This window comes from Delphinus delphis, chromosome 8 (assembly GCF_949987515.2).
Source record: "Delphinus delphis chromosome 8, mDelDel1.2, whole genome shotgun sequence".
NCBI classification, from domain to species: domain Eukaryota; kingdom Metazoa; phylum Chordata; class Mammalia; order Artiodactyla; family Delphinidae; genus Delphinus; species Delphinus delphis.
The window spans coordinates 62,348,081-62,374,633 of NC_082690.1; the positions used below are offsets into that span (position 1 = coordinate 62,348,081).

Consider the following 26,553-nt stretch of genomic DNA (forward strand, 5'->3'; position numbering starts at 1 on the left):
TCGTGGTGAACACATCTATTTAATGTGAGGGGTGGGTACTGCTGTCTCTGTCAGTGTGTATGGGCTGGTAGGGAGACAACCAGAGGGACTTCTGCCCTGGAGTAAGAGGCTGCTCTGGCCCCAGGCTGGGGGGGTGGGGAGCAGACCGAGGGATGGGGTGATGTGTAAGGAGGGGAGGGGAGGGTGAAGCTCTGCACACATCCTTGGGACCATGGTCCAGGCCCACCCAGTCACCAAAGCAAGAACCGAATAAATAAAGTGCAACCGTGGGGTTGGGAGGGGGGAGAGGGAGGGCACCGGGCGCACCCGCGCCCGCAGCCCACATTCAGTGCTGCCAGGTCTGGCCCACCTCCTGGCCAGACCATCTTGTCCAATCACCCCTATGTCCGTCCCTCCAAGAGCCAGGCAGGTCCTGTGCAGCTACTGGAGGTAGCGATAGGCCTTAAAGCAGTGGTTGCCCGCGTCGGCCACCACCACGTGGCCATCCGAGGTCAGTGCCAGGCCCTGCGGGCCATACAGTGGCTCTGCAGATGTGTTGATATAGGACAGGAAGGAGCCAGAGCTGTCGAATACCTGAGGGACGAGCGGAGATTGGAGGGAGCCGTGAGATCAGGCAGATGCGTGGCATTTGGGGAGGGGGTGCCTGGGGCCCAGCGGGAAACCTCACCCTGGTGCCATCCCCGGGCCTTCCTCACCTGGATGCGGCTGTTGCCCCAGTCAGCCACGATGATGTTTCCATTGGAGTCCACGGCTACTCCCGTGGGGGCATTGAACTGCCCATTGCCCTCGCCGTGGGAGCCGAACTTGAAGAGGAACTCTCCGTCGGCACTGTACACCTGGCAGGGGAAAGGGCTGGGGACTGGGGACCCGGCCTCAGGCAGAAGGCGGGGCCTTGGAGGAGGATGGGGTGAAGCCCCAGGGCTGAGGACCCCCAGATCTGCAGCTATAAACCAGTTCTTCTTCCCAGGCTTCACGTCCATGCATGCCACTGCCTACTGGACATCTCCAGCTGATGTCCCTTGGGCAGCTTATCTTCCCTGGAAAAGTCCTTCCCATCTTTCTCCTTCCCAGTGACTGGCAACACCCAGGTAGCCATGAGTCATTCTCGACTCCACCTTCTCCTCTGTTCGACGGCCAATGAATTACCACAACCCGCTGATTGTATCGCAAATCTGTACCCTATGCATACATTGCCACTGCAATGGTCCTCAGCTAGATTACTGTAGAAGCCTGATCTTCCTGCCTCTAGTCTCGCCTCAGCCAGAGCGATCTTTCTAAGACACACAGGACTGCATCACCCTCCTGCCTGCAATCATTCAGTGACTCCCCATAGCTCTTAGGAAGAGAGCAAGCCCCTTGAGGGAATGAGCAAGCCTCATTCTCACCTGGCGCCACTCCCTGCTTCAAACCTCATCTGAACTACTTGTAGTTTCTTGACTACATGGTATGAGTTCCCACCTCCTTGGCTTCTCCTGTCCCCCTACCTTCTGGTGAGTTCCCACCTGTGCTTAGTTCCACCTGAATCAAATGCTCCTGCTACCCCCCCCCCCCCACCTCACTCAGTTTCCCTGCACTCTCCTAGCACAGAATGCATCACATCACACTGTAATATCCTGGTACTTTCTTCTCTTCCCCACTAGACCATAACCAATAAGATAGGGAATGTATTTGCTTTATTCATCACTGTATTCCCAGCTTCTAGCATAGTGCCTGGGACAACGCGGCCACGCCATAAATGTTAATTGTTCAAATGAATGATCTCAAGGGGGAGAAAAGGGAGGTAGGTGAGGGAGAGAGGAGTCTTGTGCAAGAGGAAAGGATGATGGAACTGTGGTCATAGAGGGAGGGAGAACACTGACCTTCACTGAATGGTTATGGAAATCCGTCACTACAATCTCATTCTTGTTGTTCACAGCCACAAAATGGGGCCCTGAAAATACAAAGTGGGCTCTCTGGCAGTAAGCCAGGATACTGAGTGGGATGGGGGAGAACATCTGGGATGACAAAGCTGTGGTGTGAGGAGAGGGGTGGGGTCTCTGGGATGATGGTGCTAGGGTATAGTGAAGGGACGGGGTCCCCTAGGGTCAAAATATAGGAGGAGGGGGTCTGTAGAGCTGGGACATCCAGGGGAGTTCTCTGGGACTGGGGTATCAGAGACTAGGTCTCTAAGTTCTTTCCCAATACCTGCAAAGTGGCGGTCGGTGGCCCCGCGGCCCCCAAAACGGCCAACCAGCTTGCCATTGGGCTGGAAGGTAAAGACGCAGCAGGACTTGTTGTCGACCACAATGATATGCCCGTTCCGGTCTACAGCCACTCCCTTGGGGCCCATGAGGCGGCCAGCTCCAAGCTTGGTCTGGAGGAAGGGGATATCCGTTAGGGGCTTTATCCCGCCCCGTGGGGAGAGTAGACCCAGCCTGGCACCAAAGCAGAACCTCAGGCTGAGGATGGATCGAGCAGTCCAGGCCCTGACCACCAGAAGGCACTAGAATGGTCATCTCAGCTGGCCACCAAGGGTGCAGAGTAGAGACAGCAGGCCTCTCACCTTGAACTTGCCCTCAGGGGAGAAGATGCTGACCCAACGGTTGTCATAGTCTGCCACGATAATGTCTCCATTGGTGTCCACGGCCACACCTGTGGGACGCTGCAGCTGCCCAGGCGAGCGTCCTCGGACCCCAAAGCGGAACTTGAACTGGCCTTCATTGGAGAAAACCTGGAGCAGAGGAGCAAGGGAGGGAGGGGGCAGGGGGGGAGAGACTGTGGTCACAGAGGGGAGGGAGCAGGACCCTGAGGGAGGAGACCCACCCCCATTCATTCAGCACTCAACAAGCACTTTCTGACACCCTGCCGTGGGTAGAATCAGACGTTGCCAGCGCAGACCTTAGGGGACAGGCAGCAGAGGCGTGAATGGGACTGTGAGAATGTGAAAGGGGTGAGAGGTGGTCCAGGAGCAGGGGCAATCTGAGCTAAAAGCCTAATAAGGACGCCAAGAGCTGAACCAAAGTTGGCGAGTAAAGAAGGAGGAAGAAAGGTGTTTAAGCAGAGTCAGCAGTACGCAGAAGGCACAGAGTCCAATAGGGGCGCTGCTTGAACTCAGTATGGGCCCTACTTGCCTAGTGTGGATGGAGGGCAGTGGGCACTCCCGTGAAGAACAGAAGGAGTAAGGTTTTATTCTGGGTATGATGAGAATTCACTGAAAATTTCTGAGCAGGAAAGTGACAAGAGGAGATCTGACTTTGTAATATAATAAGAAATATATTTGAGGGACTTCCCTGGTGGCACAGTGGTTGAGAATCTGCCCGCCAACACAGGGGACACAGGTTCGAGCCCTGGTCCGGTGAGATCCTACCTGCCGCGGAGCAACTAAGCCCGTGTGTCACAACTACTGAAGCCCGCGCACCTAGAGCCCCTGCTCCACAAGAGAAGCCACCACAATGAGAAGCCCGTGCACCACAACAAAGAGTAACCCCCGCTGCCGCAAATAGAGAAAGCCCACGCGCAGCAACGAACCCAAGGCAGCCAAAAATAAACAAGTAAATAAATTTGGGGGAAAAAAAAAAAGAAATATATTCGGCCTTTGTCCCCAGTGCCTGGCACAGAGCTCCTCAAACCCTTAAAATTTCCTGATCAGTAAGTGTCTTTTGTCATTCATAAGGAGTCTCTTTTGAGTTTATGCTAATGAGGCGACTTGGGTGGGGGTGGGGGGGCTAGATTGCTTCAGGATGGGGCTGGTCACCAGAAAGACCATCTGATTAAAGGGTCGGAACTTTCAGCTCTACCCACCAACCTCTGGGAAGGAGAAGGGGTGGGGAGCACAGATTAAGCTTTATAAAAATTCTTGAACAAGAAGATATGATGAGCTTCCAGGTTGGTGCCAGGAGGGTGTGTACCCCAGTTCCACAGGAACCAAAACTCCTTATACTAGGGACTCTTCCAGACCTCACCCTATGTATCTCTTACCTGGCTGTTCATCTGTATCTTTTATAATATCTGTTACAGTAAACTGATAAACGTAATTAAATGTTTGTCTGAGTTCTGTGAGCTGCTCTAGCTAATTAATTGAACACAGGAGTGGGTTGTGGGAACTTCCACTTTATAGCTGGTTGGTCAGACTACAGGCGACAAACTGAACTTTCGATTAGCATCTGAAGTAGGGGCAGTCTCATGGGACTGAGCCTTCAACCTGTGGGATGTGATGCCATCTCCAGGTAGATCATGTCGGAATTGAGTTGAATTTAAAGGATCCCTGGTCAGTGTCCACTGAGAACTGGAGAACTGCTTGGTGGTGCTGGAAAAAGCACATGGGAGCTTTTTCAGAAAGAGCACTCTGGCTGCAGGGAGGAGTCGAGACTGGAAGCTGGCCGGCCAGGCAGAGGTGCTGCAGTGGTCCAGGTGACAACTGATGATGGCTTGGACCAGGGCACTTCCTGGAGGGAAGTAGATGGATCGAGAGACATACGGGAGGAAGACTCCACAGGACTTAGGAGCAAACAAGAAAGGGGTAGGTGAGGGTGGGGGAATGGACATGGATTAGCCCGTCCAGGCTATGAGGCTGATAAGGTAATCTAGACAGAGGAGACCTTTCAACCTCTCACCCTCTTGTACTTCTTTCACCTTAGCAACATGCTCAGGTCTCACCATCCTAAAAGCACCTACGATTTTAATGCTCCTCTCCTCTATAGCTAAGCCTTCTTGCTTCTCCTTCACAGCCACAACATCACTCACTGCATAAGGCTCACACATTGCTTTGTTATAACTCTAGGGACACAAGATAAATCAGAGCCAGGAGCAGCCTTGGAGGCTCAAGTCATGGGCCTTGGCCTTGTTCTTTGATCCAGATGTTCTCCCTCCTGCGTGGACTGAGCCCCCCGCCCCTGCATCATCTCTATTTCTTAGGCCCGCAGGGCTGTTTGAACTGGTCTCACCAATGGACATCACTTCCTCCTGATGTGGACCTCCCATCATGCCCTTCCCTGGCTGATCAGAAATGCCCCTGACTTCTGCCCTGGTCCCCTGTGGTTGGACAGCACTTGGAGAAGGTAGGCGCCACGGGCTAAAGAGGTGCTGTGAGAGGGACGAAAAGGTACCACCAGCTGGGTAGTGAGGCAATGTGTCTGCCTCCTCCACTCCGAGCAGCTTAGTTTCTAGCTCAACACTGAGGCTTTAGGGGGTCTTCCTCTTCCCAACCTATCCTAACCTATCCCACCCATTACACCTGGCCAACTCCTATTCATCCTCCAGTTCTCAGAATTTCCAGGTCACTTCTTCAGAGAAGGTTTTGTGTTTTGTTTTTTTTTTGTGGTACGTGGGCCTCTCACTGCTGTGGCCTCTCCCATTGTGGAGCACAGGCTCCGGACGCGCAGGCTCAGCAGCCATGGCTCACGGGCCCAGCCGCTCCGCGGCACGTGGGATCTTCCCGGACCGGGGCACGAACCCGTGTCCCCTGCATCGGCAGGTGGACCCTCAACCACTGCGCCACTGGGGAAGCCCCAGAGAAGGTTTTAATGAACAACTCCATCTCCTAAATCAATACACACACATAAAGTTAAGTCTCCGTGATATATGCTTTTTAGCTCTTTTCATAACGACTGTCACTCCTGTCACTAAATAACCGCTAAGTATCCTTGTCCCCCATGTAAGGACGTAAGCCCCAGGTGGGACAGGGACTGTGTCTGTTTTGTTCGCTGCTGCATTTGCAGCACTGGAATAGCAACTGGCACACAGCAGACATTCAACAAATGAATAAATCCGTCAGCTCCCTCCCAGACCAGAATCGCACACCTCCCCTTGGATGCCGCACAGCTATCTCAAACCCACCGCAGGCAAAAGTGAATTCATCAACTTATTCCCAGGCCCGCTCCCAAATGGCAACACTGTCTACTCAGGTCACCAAGCCCGGCGATTCTTGATCCCTCCCTCTCCCTGGATATCTGATGGCTCGTCAAAACCTGCCATATTCGCTTCCTTATCTCTAGAATCTGCCAGTGCCCTAATGTGATCCTTAACATCTCTCTCTTTTGCCACGGTAGCAGTAAGCAACTTCAGGATCTGAGTCTACTTGGGGGAGAGGCCAAAACAAAATAAAACGAACAAACCAGTGATTCTGGCAGAGAATGAAAAGTGCTATATGGCAAAAGGCTGAGGGAGCTTGGAGGAGAGTGTGATTAGCATTCTGCCTGAAGGAAATGAGGCTGTTTTCACAGAAGAGCTGATAAAATTTCTGGACTCAGACCATTACACAAGGATGTAATATATCCAAATCAAATTCTTCATTCAGAATCACAAAATGTTTCTTCTTTTCTGTCAGCTGATGCTGATTCAGCACAAGGAGAGGATTTGCCTCAGCTGCCACCACAGCCGGGTCCTGTGGAGAAGTTCACGAGAGCCCCAATCCTCATGAACTGAGGGGGAGTCACAGTGCATCTGGGAGCCTGGCCCATAGCAGACCTGAGGACCCCAGAGTGAGAGAACCTCAGCTTTGGAATCGAGAGCCAGGCTCCTAGCAGCTATGAGGTTGCTGCATGGGTGGCAGCAGGGGCAAGGAGGACTGAGGTAGTAGAAGGAAGTGTTTGGAGGGGGAGGGGCTGCACTAGGCCCTCCCTCTTAAGTCCCCACCCTGAAACAACAGACAGACACAGGCCCTCGTGAGGGAGACCAAGTGGCACGTCTTTCCGGGGATATGAGTACCCGTGTGTGTGCACCCCAGGGGAAGTTTCCCAAACCTCAACTTTTGTGCCAAAAAGCATCCTTGGCATAAGAAGGCAGAATGGAGCTGGAGGGTGGAGGCTGCGACGGAGCAGGGCCTCAGCGCCACCCCTACCCATCCAAACCCCTCCACTTCTCACCATCCAGCCTAGACCCAAACGCCTCCCTGCGTGGACCTGAGCTTCTCCTTTCCTCTGCTCTTAGGAACAAGGTGGGAATAAAGGCGGGCTAGACAGGCTTGGGAATATAGCCATGGAAGAGTTCCTGGCTCTTTCAGTCGGCTAGGTGGAAAGCAAGGGCCAGGAGGAGCTGATGCTGAGGTGACAGGCCTTTGACAGAGCTGCATCTGTGACGGGGGTACTCAGGCAGAGGGTCAGGAAGAAGTTTAAATGTACAGATGGGAAGTAAGGATCTTCAGGGAAAAGTTTTACTACCTGACAAAACGTTTCCAAGAACTGAAAGCTTACAGTAGTTAGAAACAATCCTGTACAGAATAAAATCAAAATTCCACAGCTTCCTCTCCAAAGCCATTTACAGCGTGACCTCAGCTACTCCACTTCTGATAGCAATCTCCCTCCAGCCACTCTGGGACCCTTCCAGTTCCCTGAACAACGCCCTATAGCACCTTCCCACCTCCTGGCTTTTGTCCCCACCTGGACAATGGTATTTTCAACAACAGCTAAGAGTCAGAAGGTTCACTTGGTGCCAGGCTCAGTACATGATGTCATTCAATGCTCCCAGCAACCCTCTGAGGTATTCTTTTCCTAATTTTACACATGAGTTAACCTAAGCTCAGGGAGGTCACATGACTTGTCAGTAAGTGGCAGCGCTAGGATCCAAGCCCAGGTGTCTGGTTTCAGAGCCTGAGCTGTGAACTGCTCTGCTGCGCCTACCATACTGGTGGCCGTCACTGGCTCTGCCTGTTCGTAGGCTCACTACAAGGAAAAGAGAAAGCCGCATTTTCTGGCTTTATGGAGCTCAGAGTGCAGCAGAGGCTACGTCCATTCAAGTGGCAGATGCTTTACTCAGGTGTGTGAGGCGCTGGGAGGGCCAGAGGCAGGACCACCTATGAGGATGCGCTATAGTCTAGCCACTGGAAGGCACCCCTTTTCACAAGTTATCCCCGTTTGACTGTCTAGTCAACTGGACGTTTGCAGAGACGGGCACAGACGACACGCATTCTGGGTCCACACAGGCATGTTGGAAGATAGTGCGGAGCTGCACTTTTGTGCCAAAAAGCATCCTTGGCATAAGAAGGCGGTCTTAAGAAGTCCGGCATAAGAAGTCAGTCCGGCGGACATAAGAAGGCGGCATAAGAAGTCAGCCTGCATCCTGACCACTGTGGTGGGCAGAAAGTGAGCCAGCCAGGGACTCAGGTGGAGGCAGAGGGGAGGGAACAATGAGCCGGATCTTTGGGGTCCAGGAGCTGGTCTGGCCTGAGCCACAGCCTGGGAGGTAGAGGCCGCCAGCACAGTCAACCCCAGTGCCTAACTGTGAAGGTGCTGGTTACTGCTGTGGCCCTTGTGGAACGGATGGCGAGTGAGTGGGGGAGGGGTGGTGCTGTGATTCATGGCTCTTCAAGTAAAGGTACTATCTGTAGGGTTTCACCCTTCAGGAGGCGACCTGTATACTTTGTTGGGTTTTTGTTTCTTTGTTTTGTTTTTGTTTTGTTGTTGTTTTACTAGGCTGTAGCTTGAGAACTTCTATTTTGGTGTTAGGGGAGAGCTTACCTGGATACATTGGTTGTTGCTGTCTGCTACCACTATGCGGCCGCTGCTGGCTGCGGACACACCCTGTAAATTGGTGAATTCACCCTTCTCCCTTCCACGACTGCCTGTGGGGAAGAAACGGGATGGAAGCAAAAAATTCACACTGAGGTCATTTTGAGTCTCTGGCCCCGCCTCATCCCCCCTCTGCCTCCGCCCAAGGCTCTCTGTACCAACGCGGAAGACGAGCTCATCCTCAATGGGGTTGTCCTTCCGTTTGCCGCCGGTGCTGTACATGGAGCTGGGCCTACGCACCGCCTTCTGGCGCACGTGGCTGCCCGGGCCTCCAGGGGACTTGACGCGGCGCTTGACATCGTCCGGGGAAGGTGGCAGGTCCCCAGGACGCAGGGCCCTCACGCGGAAGGGGCTGCCGCGCACCGGCTGTCCATAGAGCAGCACCGAGAGGAGCAGCTCGCCTTCGGAGCGCGCCGTGTACACCAGCTCGTACGTGCCGTTCTTGTGGTCCACCACGGGCACCGGCAGGCGTGTGCCGTCGGGGCCTGTGATCTCCGCGCGCAGCTCGGCGCTGCCTGTGCGCACCAGCCGCCCATCCTTGTCTTTGGTAGTGACAGTGAGAGAGGCGGGCTGGCCCACCAGCGCCTGGCGCAGGCCCTCGCCAGTGGCCACCGTCTCGTGTGCAGTGGCGCTCGTAGTGAGCAGCGCACCCAGATTGAGCACCGATCGCCGCAGCCCATCGACCTCGAGGACCAGTTCCAGCTGCGCGTTCTCGTGGGGCCGCTCCGGGAAGGCCTGTGCTGCCAACGCCGCCAGCCGCTCTCGCATGTGTTTGCGCACGAGCAACACCTCCGGGGCCGAGCCCAGGCGCAGTGCCTGCTCAGCGAAGCTGCAGCTACTGCCGATGTGTTCCTGCCCCTGGCGCAGTGTGTCTAACTGGGTCTGCAAAACCTGAGGAGGGGTCAGGGGAGGGTTGGGTAAGCAGGCTTGTGGAGGGGAAGGTGAGGGGGGTGTCTCTGTGATCCCTGATGAACTTGTACTATGGCATGAAGGGAATACAAGAGGGTGAGTGTGGACGAGGGACACAGATGCCCGCAGTACCTACTGGCCACGCCAGAAGGGGGCAAGTATAGACTAGGGGAAGGGGTGCGCGCATGTGGGGAGCAGGGGACGCGTGGAGGCGACAGGACATCTCATGATGGGCGGTGGTGGGAAAGGGTGAGCGGACACACCTTCTGCTTGGCTCCACAAATGGCCTCCAGGTCGCTGACCAGGGCCTGCTTGCGCTGCTGCAGCGCTTGCTCCAGGTCCTCGAAGGCCGCGCTGATCTGGGCCAGGGCCTCTGCCTTGCGCTCCTGCAGCTGCTGGTTGATGCCCCCCACTAAGGCGATGGCAGCGGACAGCTGTGGTAGTCTGGGGAGGGGAAACAGCTCATACCAGGGCTGCTTGAGGATGCCCTCAAGAAACTGTCCCTTCTCCCTGGAGACCCTACTGCCGCCCTCCAGGATTTCCGCTCCCTGAGACCCCCCCCTACCCTCCCTGAGAATTTTATCTCCACCCTCCCGAAGGTCCCTCCTCTGCCCCCGCTGAGACACCATCCCAGACGGCCCCACCAGCCCGGGCTCCCGCCGGGCGCCTACCGGCCGCGCACCGCCTCGAGCTGGCGCTGCAGGGCCGCCTTGTGCTGCTCCACCACGTCGCGCAGCAGCACGGTGCCGTGCTCCCGATGCTCGCCGGCGCGGCACTCGCCGCACATGGCCGTCTCACAGGCCTCACAGTAAAACTCCATCGTCTGGCGGCGCAAGGACTCCCATCAGGCAACGACTAGACACCACGCTTCTCTGTCCCCTGCCCTCCCCCACCCCACCTGCCTTCCTTGCCTCTCACCTTCCAGGTGCACCCCCGCTACCTGGACCACTTAGAATACCCTCTGACCCGCAGCCACTCGGCCCCTCCCCCGACCTCTCCTCCCCCTCCACCCCAAGTCCTGGCCTCACTGGGCCTGCTTGGGCCCACCTTGCCTTCATGGTTGGGGCAGGAGAGGGGGCGGCCAGCCACTGCGCTGAGGGGGTGGGGGTCCTCGGGGTCGTGGGCCCCATCAGGTGCCTGCTGCATGGCCTCCATGAGGCTGCTGATGAAGAAGTTGTTCTGCAGCGCAGAGACGCCCTGCTCAGGGAGGATGGACGTCTGCCGACACACTGGACAGGACAGCGTCAGGCTCTGGGCAGGGATGTAGTTCTGGAGGCATCTGGCCGGGGAGGAGGGGGAGTCAAAGGGATGAAGCGGCAGGGCGGTGTCAGTGCACCCGTCCTGTCACCTGCCATGGGCGCCAGTCCTTGTGCTCACAGCTGTGCTGTCACATTCGTTTAGAAACCTCTCTGGCCAGCACACGCATCTTGTCCTAACAGCAGGGGTAAAAGGCCTCACCTCTCACAACTGAGTGGCAACACATCCCTGACGTCTCTCAGAGGATCAGACATACACGCATTCCTCACGGTGTGCACAGACACAAGTTCACCTTTCACAGGTGTTTACAAACCCTTCTCACAGAAAATGTGTGACTACCTACCCCCGCACCATTAACTCATTAAACATTTACTGACTACCTGCTCTTGCCAAATTTATGCCAAGCTCTGGGGATACAAAGATAAAGCACAGTGCCTACCTCTAAAATACTCCCCGTTTGTAGAGAAAAAAAGTAACAAAATTAGAGTTTGTAGAAGTAAACAGTGTGATGATTAAAGGCATGGGTCCTGGAGCTAGGCTGCCTGGGTTCAATTCCCAGGTCAGTCAACTATTATACTGTATGACCCCTGACAAGTTACTTAACTTTTATGAGCCAAGGATCTCTCCTTGGTAAGACGGAGACAGTACAGGCTTCACAAGGTGTGGAGAATTAAATGTAAAGTGCTGACATGCCTGACTCAGAAAGTATGATATATTGTAGTATTACAATACTATTATAATACTAATTATAGCTATTAGTATTACCTGTCATTAATATAAGGAACACAGAAGGGGCCTCTGGTAGTAGAGAGGGTAGCCAGAAAAGGCTGAAGAGGAGGTGACGTAAGCAAAATCTTCCTGGACAAATAATTGTTTTTTGTTTTTGTTTTTGTTTGTTTTTTTTTTGCGGTATGCGGGCCTCTCACTGTTGTGGCCCCTCCCGTTGCGGAGCACAGGTTCCGGACGCGCAGGCTCAGCGGCCATGGCTCACGGGCCCAGCCGCTCCGCGGCATGTGGGATCTTCCTGGACCGGGGCACGAACCTGTGTCCCCTGCATCGGCAGGCGGACTCTCAACCACTGTGCCACCGGGGAAGCCCAATAAATAATTGTTAGTCTGACCAAGAAAGGTGCAGGGAGAGGAGGAAGGGTGTTCCAGATACAGAAGGTGGCCAGAAACAGCATGTATGAGTAGGGAATTATAAGCAGTTCAAGGTGGCTGGAGAGGACGCCCAAGGCAAGGAATGGTAAGGGAAGTGTGGAGAGAGAGGCGTGGGCCAGTTCATGGAGGGCTCCTGGGTCACGTCAAGGAGCTTAGACGTTATCTCAACAGCACGAGCGAGCTGCAGGAGCATGGTACAGCCAGGTTTCCATTTCATCTGCCTCTGTGTGGAGGGTGAATGTGAACATGATGAGACAGCAGACAAGGGGCAGGAGCACCGTCCTCCTCAGCATCCAGCTACCATTTATTAAGCACGATGCGGCAGGCTGTGCTTTGCACTTGGTGTTTGCTAATGGACTCAGAAAGGGTAAGTGGCCCAAAGTCACAAAGCTAGTAAGCACGAGAGCCAGATCCGAGGCGAAGCACGTGCTTAACCAAGGTGCTCTTGTAATAGTCCAGGCAAGAGGTGAGGAAGCCCTGCATTTAGGCAACAGCAATGCAGACTGAGGTGGACCAAATTTGAGAAGTATTTAAGAAGTGCAGCCAGTGGGCAGTGTTGTCTGATTAGATATGGGGAGTGAGAGATGAGTCTCAGTTGACTCCCAGATTCCTAGCTTAGATGACTGAGTGACATTCACCACGATGAGAAACACAGAAAGAGGACTGGTTTACAGGGAAGTGCAGCCTTGCCCCGGTTGAGTTTACTGTAACGGTGGGACATCCAGACAGAGGGGATCGGTAGACAGCTGGGGAGAAGGCAGGTTAGAGATAAAGACAGGGAGGCCATCAACATTTAGATGTAGCCATGGGAGACGATATGATCACCAAGAAGGGGATTACAGTGCCAAGAGCAGGACAGAGCACCCAGCAAATACTGAAAGAGGAGAGCAAAGAGGAACGGGCAGAGAGGTAGGAGGAGAGAGAGTGTCAGGGCAGCAAAGTGAGTAGTGCAATTTCAGAAGCAGGGAATGAGTGGTCATCCGTGTCAAAAGCAGCTGAGGAGTCAGGGAAGCTAAGGACTGGAAAATGCCCATGGAAACTGGCAACTGTAAGAGTACTTTTGTCTGTAAGGAAAACAGTGAGTGGAGGGAGGGGTAGAGGAAGGAAGGCTTGACTCTTGCCAGTTGAAGAGTGAATGGGAGGTTGGAAGTTTGAGTAAAAAGTAGGTTGATGGGTTAGATGGCAGCTGGGAGGGACAGAGGGACAAAGGAGGGTTCTTATCTGTTGGTAACGGGAGGCTTGAGCACGTTTCTAAGTTGAGGAGCCAGTAGAGAAGGAGGGAGGGAAGACACTAGAAGACATGGGACGAGGTCTGGGGATGGGAGAGTGGCTCAGGCTGGCTTGAAGAGAAGGAGTGGACCCCATCCTCTGGATGGAGGGAGGGGAAAATGAGGTAGATGCACTTGAGCACAGGGGGCAAAATTAGAGAGAGGATGCCCAACTTGCCTCCGGCAAGGTCAGCTGCTGAAAGCGAAGGAGTGGGGTGGTGGTGGGAATCCAGGGGGACAGGGAGGCTGGGATCAGTCACTGAACGGAGCGGGAGAGGAATCTTACTAGAAACAGACTGACGGCGGCTGTGTTTGGAGACCACAAATTTGTGGAGGGAAGATTTACCTGTTGCAAAGTTTCCCATATCCTCAATCTCTTCTCTTAACGTTCTCTACACTTCTTGATCTGAATTAATTAATTTTTCTTTATTTAACAAACACTGTGTGCCAGGCACAATGCTAAGTGCTTCACAAATATTAACTTATTTGTGACCTAGATTCCCCTTCAGTCTTCTCGAGTTGAGAGTGTTTTTTGTCTCATACTCCACATTCCTCAGGACCAGAAGGTGGGGTTGAGTCCTCCCCGCCCCCAACTGGAACATTTCTAAATTCTTCTCCTCCAGCTCCTTGGAAGCTCAGGCCTGTCTACAACACCCCTCCCTGACGTTGTCTCCACTGACTCAATGGTTGCTTCCCCATTGGCCGAAGTCTTTCTTCTGGCTCACTCTCTTCTGTTACCCTCCGTCCCATCCCAACACACACACACTCCTGCCATCATTCTCAGTGGCTCTGACATCCACAGGGTGACCCACCCACCATCAAGATTTCTTAGTTCCTAAGCTTCCTCTCAGCCCCTCCCCCCGTGATCTTTTCCTCCAGTTCACCTCAGCTATCCACTCCCATGCTCCCAGCACTACCTATGTCTCATCACCCATCACGGCATCAACTACGAAATCTGCATTTCAACCATTCTACTCAGCTCCCCTGTAATTCTCTCCCCAGCTTTGCTGAATCTGGAGTTTACCCTGAATACCTTTGAACTCATCAAGATCTCCGTCCTGCGTGTCGCACATACCTGGCTTACGACTGCTTCCTAACTGGCTTCCTGTTTCCACTGTTGCTTCTCTAGAGTCCACTCTCCAAACGACAACCAGAATGAGCTTTAAAAAAAATCTAATTTATGGAATTCCCTGGCAGTCCAGTTGTTAGGACTCCGTGCTCTCACTGCCGAGGGCTCGGGTTCGATCCCTGGATGGGGAGCTAAAATCCCATAAGCCATGCGGCGCGGCCAAAAAACAAAAGTCTAATTTATGTCACATTACTTCTCTGCTAAAAAAAAAAATCCTCCGGTGGTTTCCCACTGCATATAGAACAAAATCCAAAACTTTCCTAAAACTGCCAAGCTCCCCCATGAACTGTTCTGACTCTTTTGGACCTCACTTCATCCCACTTTCCTCCTCACTCAGTCACGCTGGCTTCTCCCCTGGTCTCTGAACATGCCCCACTCACTCCTTTCTTAAGGCCTTTGCATGGAACAGCGCGAAGATAATCCTGTTGCCTGGAACAATCTGTACATGTCTGTTTCCTTCTCATCCTCAGGTCTCAGGTCAAATGTCACCTCCTCGGGGAAGCCTTCCCTGATGACTCTACGTAGACTAGCCCCTGGCCCAACCGCCCGCACTTACTCCCTGTTTATTTCCTGGAAAACACTTAGCCCAAGCTGTGACTCTCCTGTTTGATTATTTGCTTGCCTGTCTGTCACCTCCCACTAGAGCATAAGTCTTTGAGAGCAGGGACCAAGGGATAAATGAATGAGTAGTATTAAGAGAGAAGGCTCTGCAGTTAAACCTGGATTCAGACCTTGACTATTTACTTGCTGCGGAGCCTCAGAAATATCTCTTAATTACTTAATGACTCTGAACCCTAGTTTCCTCCTCTCTAAAATGGGGATAATAAAGTATCTGTTGTGAGGATCAAGTAAATCAATATGTGTAAATCACTTAGCCAGTCCCTGGCAAACAGTAAGCAGTCAATACACGGTAGCTGTTGTTATAATTTCTCTGGCACTGATTTTCTCCAAGAGTGCTCAGTGATCTGGGTATAGGAGAAGGTATGGAGCTTTCCAATTACAGCTCAGATCCAGGACTGAGCTTCTGCCACGTGGGTTTAGAAAAGGAAAAAGGCGTGTGGGAATTGTAGAGGCCTATGGTCCACCATGGGATTCAGGATGGGTAGGAAAGGAAGGGAGACCAGGAAGGAGATGGTGGCTGGGAGAAGACGGAGCAGTCAAGGGCATTGGACATCTACATCCAGTCAAAGCTGGTGTAGTGAGAGTGGGGTAATGGAAGCCAAGAGTGGGATACTGGAGTCTGTAACCACAGAAGAAGTGGTGTTATTCTGGGTGATGGCAAGATGCAGGGCGTCGTTGGGAGGGTGTCTGACGGAGGTGGCACGGACTACATTTATCTGTAGTCTGACTGTAAGATGATTTGATTACTATCTTTCTCCTTCACTATACTGTAAGCTCCTTAAGAGCAAGGATCATATCTGTTTTTGCTTATCACTGCTTGCCCAGTGCCTGGGACAGGTCTGGCACATAGTAGTTGCTCGATAAATAAATATTTGTTAAGTGAATGAATAATAGATAGAAGCCCAGAGGCTGGGAGGGGTTGCCTTTCATTCAGTGCCTCAGGACAACAGTGAGGACAGGCAGGGAGGACAGACGTAGTTTTGAACATCCTCCCACTGGTCAGAAAGTTCTGGTGCCAGAGCTGGTTGAGAGTCTCAGCTCTGCCTGATTTCTCTGGTGGTGTCGAAGGCTGCCTTGGGGTTTGGGCAGGGGCAGAGGAGGCCCTGTTCTGGGCAGGGGCCACAGCCCAGTGTTAGGAACCTCTGGTCCTCTCACAGGTTCTTGCACCGAACCCTTACCTCCTGTAGGCTGGGGTCCATCTCCTCCCCTCCATGTGTGCACACACCTCCCTCACCTCTTACAGGTTTACACATGCCACTCCCTTCCCCGGGGGGCCTGCGAGGTCCTCATCCCTCCCCGGTACACACACCCTCACCTCTCACAGAAGGTGTGCAGGCAGGGCAGAACCTTGGGGCACCGGTACCGATCCAGGCAGATGCTGCACACCAGGAACTGCTTGTCCATTGGCTGGACCTCTGGGCCAGGGCTGTCCTCCCTCTTCGCCATGGTGCCCGCGGATGGCACCTGCCACTCACACCAGCCTGTGTACGGAAAGACGGTCAGCGCCAGGGAAGCCAGCAAACCCTCTCCCCACCTGATCCCCCACAGAGCACTAGCCCCATCTCTTCTCTGCCAGGGACCGAGCAGGGTGAAGAACATGGACTGAGTATCCTCCGGGCCTGCTGCTCTGGTTAAAAGCACAGGCGTCAGGTTAGATTGATTTAAACCCAGCTCAGCCTCTTGCCAGCTATGTGACCTTGCACAATTCATATACCCTCTCTGAGCCTCAGTTTCCTAATTTGCAGTTATGGAAATAATAATCCCTACCTCAAATGGTTGTTTTGAGAATTTGCGCTAGTGTATGTCAAGTGTGTGGTACGGGGATGCCCTTCACTGACACACCCAGCCTTCATCTCCTCTGCCTCCCCCAAACCCTCCCCCGGGAGACTTTCCTGATGGAGTGTCTCTCCTCTGACCACCTGCAGCCCTTCTATCTATGCTCTGACCCACCTCCCAGCACAACTGCCCGGGATCACATTCTTTTCCACATCCAATCAGTATCCAGGTCTCGTGGATTCTGCCTCCCAAATACCTTATCCCCTTTTCTCCAATTGCACAGATACCACCCCAATTCAGGTGCCACCAATTCTCTCCAGCGATACAGCAACAGCCTCCTAACTGGTGTCCTTCTCCTCGCCTATGCCTTCTCATCCCTCTCCCTCACAGCCAGAAGGAGGCTTCTGAACACACATTCCACCTTATCACTAACTCCCTGTTTAAATTCTTTCAATGGTTCTCCATTGTCCAGAGGACAAAGTCCAAACTCCTTAAATTGGCCAACAAAGCTTAGCTTTGGCCCATACCTCCCTCTACCACCTCACGTCTCAGGATTCTATGAGTAGTCACACTGGTTTCTTTCTTTTCAGTTCCTGGAAAACTCCTTGTTCTCTTTTGCTTCTGGGCAGTCACACATTCTGTTCCCTCTGCCTGAGATCCTCTGCTCACCCCCACTTCATCTGGCTAACTCTTGCTTATCTTTCAGGTCTGCACGTAAATGACACCTCCTCCAGAAGGCCTTCCCTGATTTCCTGAAGTCTGGTGAGGTGCTCCACCTTTATGTCACTCTGCACCTTGTCTTTCCTCCATCCTGGCCCTTATACACTATACTGTAATTTTCTTGTTATTTTTCTGCTTTTTCCAGAGTTCTTGAGGAGAGGCATTATATTTTCTTTCTTTTTTATTCCTAGCACTTAGCACAGAGCCTGACATAAGGATTGGTCTATATTTATTGAATTAATTCAGTAATTCAACAAATATTTATTAAGTGCCTACTTCGTACAGGTGCTAGGGATAGAGTGATAAACAGAACAGATATGGTCACTGTCCTTGTGGTGGGGAGGTAGTGAAAAGTAAATACATGAATAAATATATAATTACAGATTGGGAGAGGGGAGTGTTATACAGAAGAAAAGGATGCTATGAGAAAGAATGCTTTTTTGATTGGGTGATTGGGGAAGGCCTTTCCAAGCAGGTAACTTTTAAGTAGAGCTTTGAGGGCTAGAAGGAAAATAGTAGGGATGAGGGTGTGGGCATCAGAGAGTGAGGGAGGGAAATCATTCTAGGCTGAAGGAACAGCATGAAGGAAAGTCCTTAGGCAGAAACTCACTGAGAACCCGAAAGGGTTCATGTGGTCAGAGCAAAGGGAATAAAAGGCCACAGGGGAGTTTGGGAAGGTAGGCTGGAATGAGATCACAAAGGACCTTGATGTTAAGAATCTGGGTTCTATCCCAAATTGGGAGGGAAATGATGCAATTTACAAAAAATAAAAATAAATTAAAAAGCTACACTGGCAGCTATGAGGATTGAAGAGGAGCCAGGGTGGAAGCAGGGAGACCGCTTGGGAGGCTACCCCAGTTCTTCAGGTAGGCTGATGTTGGGTATTAGCAGAGCTATATGCAAAAAAGTGGACTGATTTGAGAAATAACCATGAGGTTGAGTCAAAAGGACACCACGATGGACTGGATGTGGGAGGGGAAAGGAATGACAATAAGGCCTCCCAAGTTTCTCCCCTGAGGATGCTGGGCTATGCCTAGAGACAGTGAAAGCTAAGGAGCTGATTTGGGCCATTCCATTTTAACCATGAGACGTCTGAGAGGTGCCTGTGTGATACCCAGGTAGAGATGTCAAGTAAGAAATAGAATATAGGAGCTCCAGGGAGAGGTCTGGGCTGGTTTTTGACTTGGAAGCATTGGCATATTAATGACACAAGGCAATGATAATGGATGGGACCATCTAGGGATAGAGAGTGAAGAGCGAAGGAGAACTCAGAGAGATGGGAGAAAGACCAAGAATGTGTGGGGTCAAGGAAGTCAGGGGAGGAGGGGCATTCAAGAAAGAAGGAGCGGTGAAGTAAGATGAAGACTGGAGAGCGTCCACCAGATTTGGCTGTGGTGGAATGGGAGGGGCAGAAGTCAGGTCAGAGTGATGGAAAGATGAATGGAAATGAAGAAATTAACACAGCAGTTGTAGACAATTCAGGAGAGAAATCTGGCCATGAAGGGAAGCAGAAAGAGAGCCAGACTACTTCAAAACAGGCAGTGACTGGGAGCAGGTCACCACTATCTGTGCCCAACTCGATGCACCATGGCCCTCTCTAAAAACAATGCGTGAATGAAGAATGAATGCAGTGGGGCCAGTCCAGAGTCCAGAGCTCTCTCCAGGTTTGCGGAGGGGCAGGAGAGGGGCTCAGCTGCATGTGCCTTATGTTTATGTGAGGGTGGGCATGGATAGGATAGGAAGGGCATCCCTGAATGTGGACAATGGGATTCTGAGGTTCTTTCTCCAGATGTGCAGGGTTCTGAACCTGGAGACTTAATACAAAGACAACAACATAGCAGGAGGAGGACAGCCCGAGGGTTGGCAGAGGGAGCAGGAGGCCGGAGCCAAGCTGAAGCTTCTGTTTGGCGAAGGGGAGGGCTGAGAGGAAGAGTAGGAGTGGTCTACTGGGCCCTTCTGGGGCAGCTGGAAGTCAGGCTCCGCCTCTCTCCAAGCCCAAGGGGCTCTCCCAGCCTGTCACACAGGGGCGGTGATTGGGCAACATCCAAGCACGGACAGCTCCTCCCTCCCTTCCCCTTCCTGCTTCAGTTCCCCACCCAGACGTGCTGGGCATGCAGCCGCTGAGGTCACACCCCTGCCTAAATCACCAAGACTCCCTTCCCCTCCTGGGCTTTTACTCCCACCTCTCCCATCTCGCTGCTCCTCAGAGATCTGCCCCCGAGGTCCTACAGGCCATGGTTTAAATAGACTGTTTATCACAGCAGGTACTTGGAAGATCTTGAACTCAGAGCTGAGATTTCACCCTCTTTCCTCGGGCTGCCTACTGCCATCTCTGCATCCCTTATCCTTCTCATCTTTTAACTGAGGTTCTAAAGGCACTTCATTTCCTTTTTCAGCATTCATTCAACACCTCTGCTAGGCCTGGGGATACAGAGATAAATACTCACAGCTCAGCCTTCATGGATTCCACAATCTAAAAAATCAATTAATGTAGTGCAATATGGTGAGGGCTATGACAGGGAAGCACAGATTGCTGAGAGTCACCTAACCTAGGTCTGGGGCGAGGGAAGGATGTACAGAAGGCTGGAGGTCCAGAGAGTCCTCCTGAAGAAAGGGCCATTCAAGAGCTCCAGGATGGGTAAGAGTTAAAGAGAGAATGGTGCCTTCTGCATCAGGAGACTGAATCAAACACTGTGACAGGGGAGGACTAAGAAATGAGATGCAGTGGTAGGCAGGAGCTAGATCATACAAATCTTTGTTGGCCTTATCGAGGAGTTGAGACTTTACCCTTCCCTGCTAGGGGATTAAGGCTTTATCCAAAGAGCAAAGGAGCAGGGTGGGGAGGTGAAGAGGGTTTAAGTATAGAGTGAGAGAGCAAAAAGAGTAAATTTTTGACTGCACAGTGGGAAACAGTTGAGGGGTATCATGAGCAGAAAGTTAAGAGACTGCCATGATATCGTAGAGGAGAGATGACGGTGGCCTTGATTAGGGGAGTCGCTAAGGGGAGGTTGACAGAAGTGGATTTTATAGGGAGGAATCAATAGAACTTGGTGACCAGTTGGTTAGATATGAAGAGTAGAGGGAGAAGAAAGAATTAGAGATGATTCCTAGTTTTCTGGCTTGAAAACTCTGAAAGACAAGCAGTTTGGATGGGAGGGTGACAGGCTCAGTGTTTAGTAAGAGGAATCTGAGGTGCCTATGGGACATTTGAGAGGTCCAGCTGGCAGGTGGAAAGACAAGCTGGAGCCTAGGAAAGAGGTCTGGCCTGGAGATATGGATTTGGGAGTTGGTGTAGAGATGGTACCTGAAGGCATGGAAGTGGATGACATCACCCAGAGAGGGCACAAGATGAGAAAGAAGAGCCTGTGACTGTGCCCCAATGAACCTAAACATTTAAGGGACAGGCCCAGAAAGCAAAGCCTGAAAAGAGGGCTTCCCTGGTGGTGCAGTGCTTGAGAATCTGCCTGCTAATGCAGGGGACTCGGGTTCGAGCCCTGGTCTGGGAAGATCCCACACGCTGCAGAGCAACTAGGCCCGTGAGCCACAACTACTGAGCCTGCATGTCTGGAGCCTGTGCTCCGCAACAAGAGAGGCCGCGATAGTGAGAGGCCCACGCACCGTGATGAAGAGTGGCCCCCGCTTGCCACAACTAGAGAAAGCCCTCGCACAGAAACGAAGACCCAACACAGCCAAAAATAAAAATAAATAAATTAAAAGAAGGCTCAACATTTAAAAAAAAAAAAAAGCCTGAAAAGAAATTGAAAAGGTGTGGCCAGAGAGGCAGGAGAATCAGGAAAGAGATATGAAAGCCAAGGGAGAAGAGAGCTTCACGAGTAAGAGAACAAGCTTCATTGTGAAATGCTGCAAACAGTTCCCATGATCTAAAGCCCAAAAGAAGCTGGTATTAACCTCAGGGAGTGTGGTTTCTAAGGGCTGGAGGAAAGGAAGCCAGATCCAGGGGGCTGAAGAGGAAGTTGATTGTGAGCAAATGAGGACAGCCAGTGCTGATTCCACCTGATCTTTGACATCTGCAAAGGATGTGTTTCAAGGCTTTTCAGTTTCTCCAAATTCTCAAACAGCATCTAATTTCCTCCATGACTTCCTCGTACAACCTCAGGAGAGTCCCAGTATACATGACTGACACAGCTGTGAGTGAAGGTAGGTGACCGAGGCATTGTTAAAAAGTGGATGCAAGAGGCCAGTTAGGCTCACTTGCTTCTGAAAATGACTCACTCCTGGTCACTAGCCTCCAAGTGTATTTGATCATTTTAGGCTTCAGTAAAATGACAAATGACTGCAGGCTACAGTCTTTGGGTTTTCTTTGAAACAGATGAAGCCTTGGAGGAGGTGAAGTCCTCAAAGCCAAGGAATCCTTGCAATAAGATTGGCAGGGAAGGAAAATGATGAAATCTGCAGTACCAACTCTCCCACCCACTACTGCCAGACTGAGTAAGTAGGTGAATGAACCATTCAATGAGCTGATAAACCTATCAAACAATCAAACTTCCTGGGCCCTCTGCACAAGGCCCTTAAAGTGGTTACTGGAGACACCATGCTGAAACAGACACACTCCCTGTCCTTCACAAGTTCTCAGACTAGTGTGGGAAACAGACATGGAAATATACAACTACCATGTGATAAGCCTCATGATATTGACATATTCAAACTGCTATGGCAGCAAAGAGGAGGAAGTACCCAACTCTGAAGGTGGTGGAGAATAAAGAAGACTTGCAGAGGAAGGCATATATGAGCCCGCTCTTGGGGGACAAATAGGAGTTTGATAGGTACACTGGGAAAACAGTGAGTAATGGAACAGAAGCATGAAAAATTAAGAAACACAGACCAGGTGGGCAAGAGAGCAAGACTCAAAAGGGCAGAGGCCGTACTTGATGCTATCACAACCCACTCGATGCGAAGTCTCCACTTGCCTCTCTGGCTGCTCCTTCACTGTCCATTCCTTATATGTCTAGCTCCTCAGGGCTTTGTTCTAGGGCCTCTTCTCCCCTCACTTTCATACTCTGTCTGGAAAATCTCACCATCTCCCATGGTTTCAGTTACCATCCGCTTGCTAATGACTCCCAAAGCCTTACCTCCTGTGCAGAAAACTTCTTGAACCCACACCTGTATATCCCGCTGTACCTTGGACATCTGTACAGGGATGATGCTAGAGACTAGTCTAAAACTGAATTCATTTTCCCCTAACCTACTCATCTTGCTGCGTCTCTCATCTCAGTAAAAGCCACCACCATCCACCTAGCCACATCAGCCAGAATCCTGGGAGTCTTTTCAATTCCTCCTCTTCTTTCAACTTTCAGATATAAGGTATGACTATTATCCTTGCTTCTGCTCCTAAAATGTGTCTAGGTTAAAAGTCAGGAGATCCAGGAGTTAGTCCTGACTCTCACTAATTTCACCAATGCAAGGTAAGACTCTGGACTACTCCATCCCCTTACTTGCAAATTGGGGGAGGGTATCTTTTTCTTCCCCAAATCTGAGATTCCCAAGGTTTCCTGTCCAGCCAAAGGTCCCTACAGACTGTAATATGCGCCCATGATTAAATCCAATCTTGTACTACCTTGAGTATGATTGCTGGTTTCCACAGGAAGGCTAGGTGTGTTAGAGAGTGGCTGTAGTTGTCCCTACCTCCCTTCCAAAATAAATGTTTGCTGAGTTTAGGGCACCCATGACACTCCCCCTGGGCACCCCCTACCCTAGCCTAGCAAAATGGTTTTGCTCCATTTTTCTGAACACAGGCTGTACTATATCAACTATGGGCCTTTGCTCAAGCTCTTCTCTCAGCAAGAATGCCATTGTCCCCTAAGTGGCTGAGGCAGCACCTGGCACACAGAGGGTGCTCAGTATATGTTGGTGATAAGAGAGCCATGTTTAAATCACTGCAGTATCCTCTCACCAGACAGAGAGGCAAAATCAAAGGCAATAACAAGACAAGTGAACGAAGTTCCAAGGAAAACGACCTCCACTTATCATAAAGAAGCTTTCCCATAGCGGAAGTGGTAAGTGCTCTGTCACTGGAGGCATGCAACCCAAGAGAAGCAGGGCACCTGTCAGGCCTGCAGCTCTGATTCCAATTCTGCAGCAAGTCAGAACCCTGCTTAGGGGATGAATGGGCACTGATGAGGTGGACAGACAGGCAGGGAGAGACCTGTGAAAAGGACCTCTGCACCTGCTCCAACCTACCAGATCTCATCTTCCTACAGGGGCCAGTCCTGGGTTTTTGCTTTCCACATCGGAGACCCACACACCAGGAACAAGCCCAGGGCTGGCCTTTAGTGGACTGACCTCCCTGGGGTGCAGCCTGCCCCTCCAACCTGCAACCATCTGTCCCTGCAGGTTTGCAGCCCACGATCTGAAGCCAAGTCCAGAAGGGAGGAGGCCAGAACCAGGGAGGAGCCTGGGGTCCTCCAGGCGGGGCCCAGGCTGCAGGGGAAACAGAAGGGTCCTTTCCTACAAGAAACAGCCTCCGGATGCGGCTTCCTGTCCAGAGGCCAGTGCTAGAGGAGGAAAGGGTGTCCTCTATGCCCGCTGGTGGGCCTCTAGGTGCCCGAGGAGGGAGGGGGTAGCAAAGGGTGGAAGTGTCTGCACCAGGGAGAAAGGAACCCTCGGACAAGCTGGGCCACAAGATTCCAGAGTCCCACTCAGCAGCCCCACCCGCTCCCCCACCCCCCACCATCCTCGGCCGCAGCGTTCGACACCCTCCGCCAACATACACAAGCTCCCAAACCCCGCGCTCCTCCAAGGAAGCATCACCCATCCACCCGCGCCTCCCCCCTCAAACATGGACCTCACGTGAGCAGCCACAGCCCGAAGAATCCCCCCACTGCTCTCACGGACAGGGACACGCCTCACGTGGACAGAGACAGGCACAGCTTTTGAAAAGCATCTATGCCCTCACCCACAGACACTCGGACAGACACACCGCCGCTCGCACCCAGACCGGGACCTGGGCAGACAGGGATACAAACGCACCCCTGGGGGCCGCCCGTCGCACTCACCGCGGCGAGGCAGGATGGGAGGGCCAAGACCCGGACTGCGGCCACTCCGAAGGGCCCGCGGCGCTGCTGCTGCCAGCGCCCGTCCGCCCGGCTCTGCCCGCGGCGCCGCCCCACGTCCCGCGCCTCCGCCTGTCCCCGCGCCGGCGCCGCCGCCGGACCCGCCGCACAGGCCGGAGGGAGGGGCCGGGGCGGGGCTGCGGACCAGCCGGGGGAGGGGGCGGCTCGGAGACCGAAGACCCACCCACGCCCCGCCCGCCGCCACGGAGGCCCCGCCCGCCCCAACCCCACCCGCACCGCTCCTCCAACTCTCCCGAAGCTCCTGCAGGAGCTGCCTACCCTGTCGGGCTGGGGAACCCTTGAGCAGGATCCCGGATCCCGGATCCTCGATCCCCGCCAGCCGCCTCTGGCTCCCGACGGCTCCAGGAAAGGGCAGCGCAGTGGGTCTCAGGGACTGGGCGGACGCTCCGTCACGAAAAGGCAGCTGGACAGCAGGGTGTTCGGACTCTGGGAGCCGGTAAGGGCTGTCTTCTGGAGGTGCCCTTCCAGGCTTTCCTGGGGGGGCTCCTACGGACTATGCTACTGTGGTCTCTGCTGAGCAGGGGGAGACAGGGATCGCCTGTGCCTCGGCACTGATCTCTGGGCGGCGGACGAGCCCCAGGGTAGAAGGGCAGTACGCAGAGCTCTGGGGAGAAGGGGCTGACGGGGTAGAAAGATGGGGGACTTAACTTGGCTCAAGGTGCCTGGCTCTCTCTCAGGAGCCCCCTCGCGAGGAAATTATGGTTCAGACCATCCAGCGACTCCCTTCCACCCTCCAAAGACCAGAGCAATTCTCAGAATCATCACCTTGTGGAAAAGCAGCCCCGGTGGAAAATAATAAAAAGTATAACAGTTAACAAGGACTGAGTGCTTATTATGTGCCAGACACCTAACGAATCACTTTACATATATTATCTTCTTTAGTACACATAATCTTAATAGGTAGCTTCTTTTATTAGCCGTGTTTTGCAACGGAAATAACTGAGGGCCCTTGGCTCCCCAGACATTAACCCTGATCACTCAGGCAGAAAGTGCTGGAACCAGGGTTTGAGCTCTGCTTATAGGTCCTGCCTCTAGTCACTTGGAACCTCGGTACCTTTCATGTTGAAAAAGCCCCAGTGGCCCATAAAGTGAGGGGCCACCCCACTCTATAATGAAGCTCCAGTCAGATAACTGCACCCTTCCAGAGGTAGGGGAGAATGCTGAAAAAATCTGGAGCATTCCTTGGTCAAGGAGCATAGGGTGATGGTAGCTGGTCCCTGAGTAAATCAAAGTGCTATTGGGGAGCTTTCTTGCATCACACAAGGTTCAGATTTGGGCTCAACACCGGGATGCAGCAGGGACCCTGGGAAGTGCCTTGACTTCTAATCTGCCTCAGTTCTGGCACCCAGCGCAGGTGCTCTGGTGCTTGCTCAGACAGGGTTCACCCTTGCTTTGGAATATGGGGCCAGGGCTAAGAGACTACTCAATATGAGGCAACTCCGGTCTGTATAACACTATTTGAAGCCTCACAAAGACTTCTTTCCTCAGTCCTAAACTCCCCTGTCATCAAACATCTGCTGATAAGGCTTCACAGCTCCTTTGAACAAAGGGCAAAAGTCCGTAAGCAGCCTGAAGAGGCTCAGCATGGTCTACCACCTTACCTCTAGAGTCATCCTCTAGCCGCTCCCCCTTCATTTTTCCCAAGCTGAATTCCTTCCTGTTCCTACTCAGGGCCTTCACGTATGTTGGCCTCTTTGCCTAAGATGCTCTTCCCCCTACTCTTTACCTGGCTATCCTCTAGTTACCCTCAGGTCTCAGCTTTCAAGTTGACATCCCCATCTCCACCTATCTAGGCTAGATGCCCCTCCTCTGTGCTCCCATAGCCCCCTGTACTTCTGTATTTCTGTATCCTAGTACTTATCACTGTATTGTAGTTGCCTAACTTGCCTCTATCCCCCACTAGGCTGTAAGCACTGTGGGCAGGGACCGTGTTTTATTCCCTGATGTTTCGCCAGGGTCTAGCGCAGTGCCTGGCAAATAAAAACACTCAGTAAATATTTGCTGTATGAATGACTGGATGATGGAGGTCAGTGGGCCCAACCCGCTCTGGGCCCTGTGTTTTAAGATCCATTGCTATCTTGGTGCTAGCCTAAAGGGCAAATAAAGCTTTGGCTCCTACTGGGGCTGGGGGAGGAGAGT

At 52.5% G+C, this 26,553-nt stretch overlaps 1 protein-coding gene across 3 annotated transcripts; it reads right to left on the reverse strand.

The window, feature by feature from the left end:
* TRIM3 (tripartite motif containing 3) lies at positions 1–24,822 on the reverse strand. Of its 3 annotated transcripts, none has more exons than XM_060018418.1 (12): positions 24,673–24,822; positions 16,143–16,308; positions 10,440–10,671; positions 10,064–10,215; positions 9,656–9,836; positions 8,642–9,374; positions 8,433–8,536; positions 2,543–2,710; positions 2,185–2,353; positions 1,860–1,930; positions 696–836; positions 1–573 (listed from the first exon to the last, which is right to left on the reverse strand). In XM_060018418.1, the coding sequence occupies exons 2-12, from the start codon at positions 16,271–16,273 to the stop codon at positions 421–423; spliced, it is 2,235 nt and encodes a 744-aa protein (XP_059874401.1). In that variant the 5' UTR covers positions 16,274–16,308; positions 24,673–24,822; the 3' UTR covers positions 1–420. The 3 variants fall into 3 exon arrangements, with proteins under 3 accessions (XP_059874401.1, XP_059874399.1, XP_059874400.1); XM_060018416.1 differs by lacking the exon at positions 24,673–24,822 and adding an exon at positions 24,337–24,486; XM_060018417.1 differs by lacking the exon at positions 24,673–24,822 and adding an exon at positions 24,131–24,249.
* Between the last annotated feature and the right edge of the window lie 1,731 nt (positions 24,823–26,553).

Excerpts from the sequence above, each read along its gene's own strand:
- TRIM3 (XM_060018418.1), bottom strand. The coding sequence starts at position 16,273 with ATGGCGAAGAGGGAGGACAGCCCTGGCCCAGAGGTCCAGCCAATGGAC. Across the intron at positions 8,537-8,641 it reads TGAGCTCGTCTTCCGCGTTG|GCAGTCGTGGAAGGGAGAAG; the intron begins GTACAGAGAGCC and ends TCTTCCCCACAG. Across the intron at positions 574-695 it reads GGGGCAACAGCCGCATCCAG|GTATTCGACAGCTCTGGCTC; the intron begins GTGAGGAAGGCC and ends CTCGTCCCTCAG.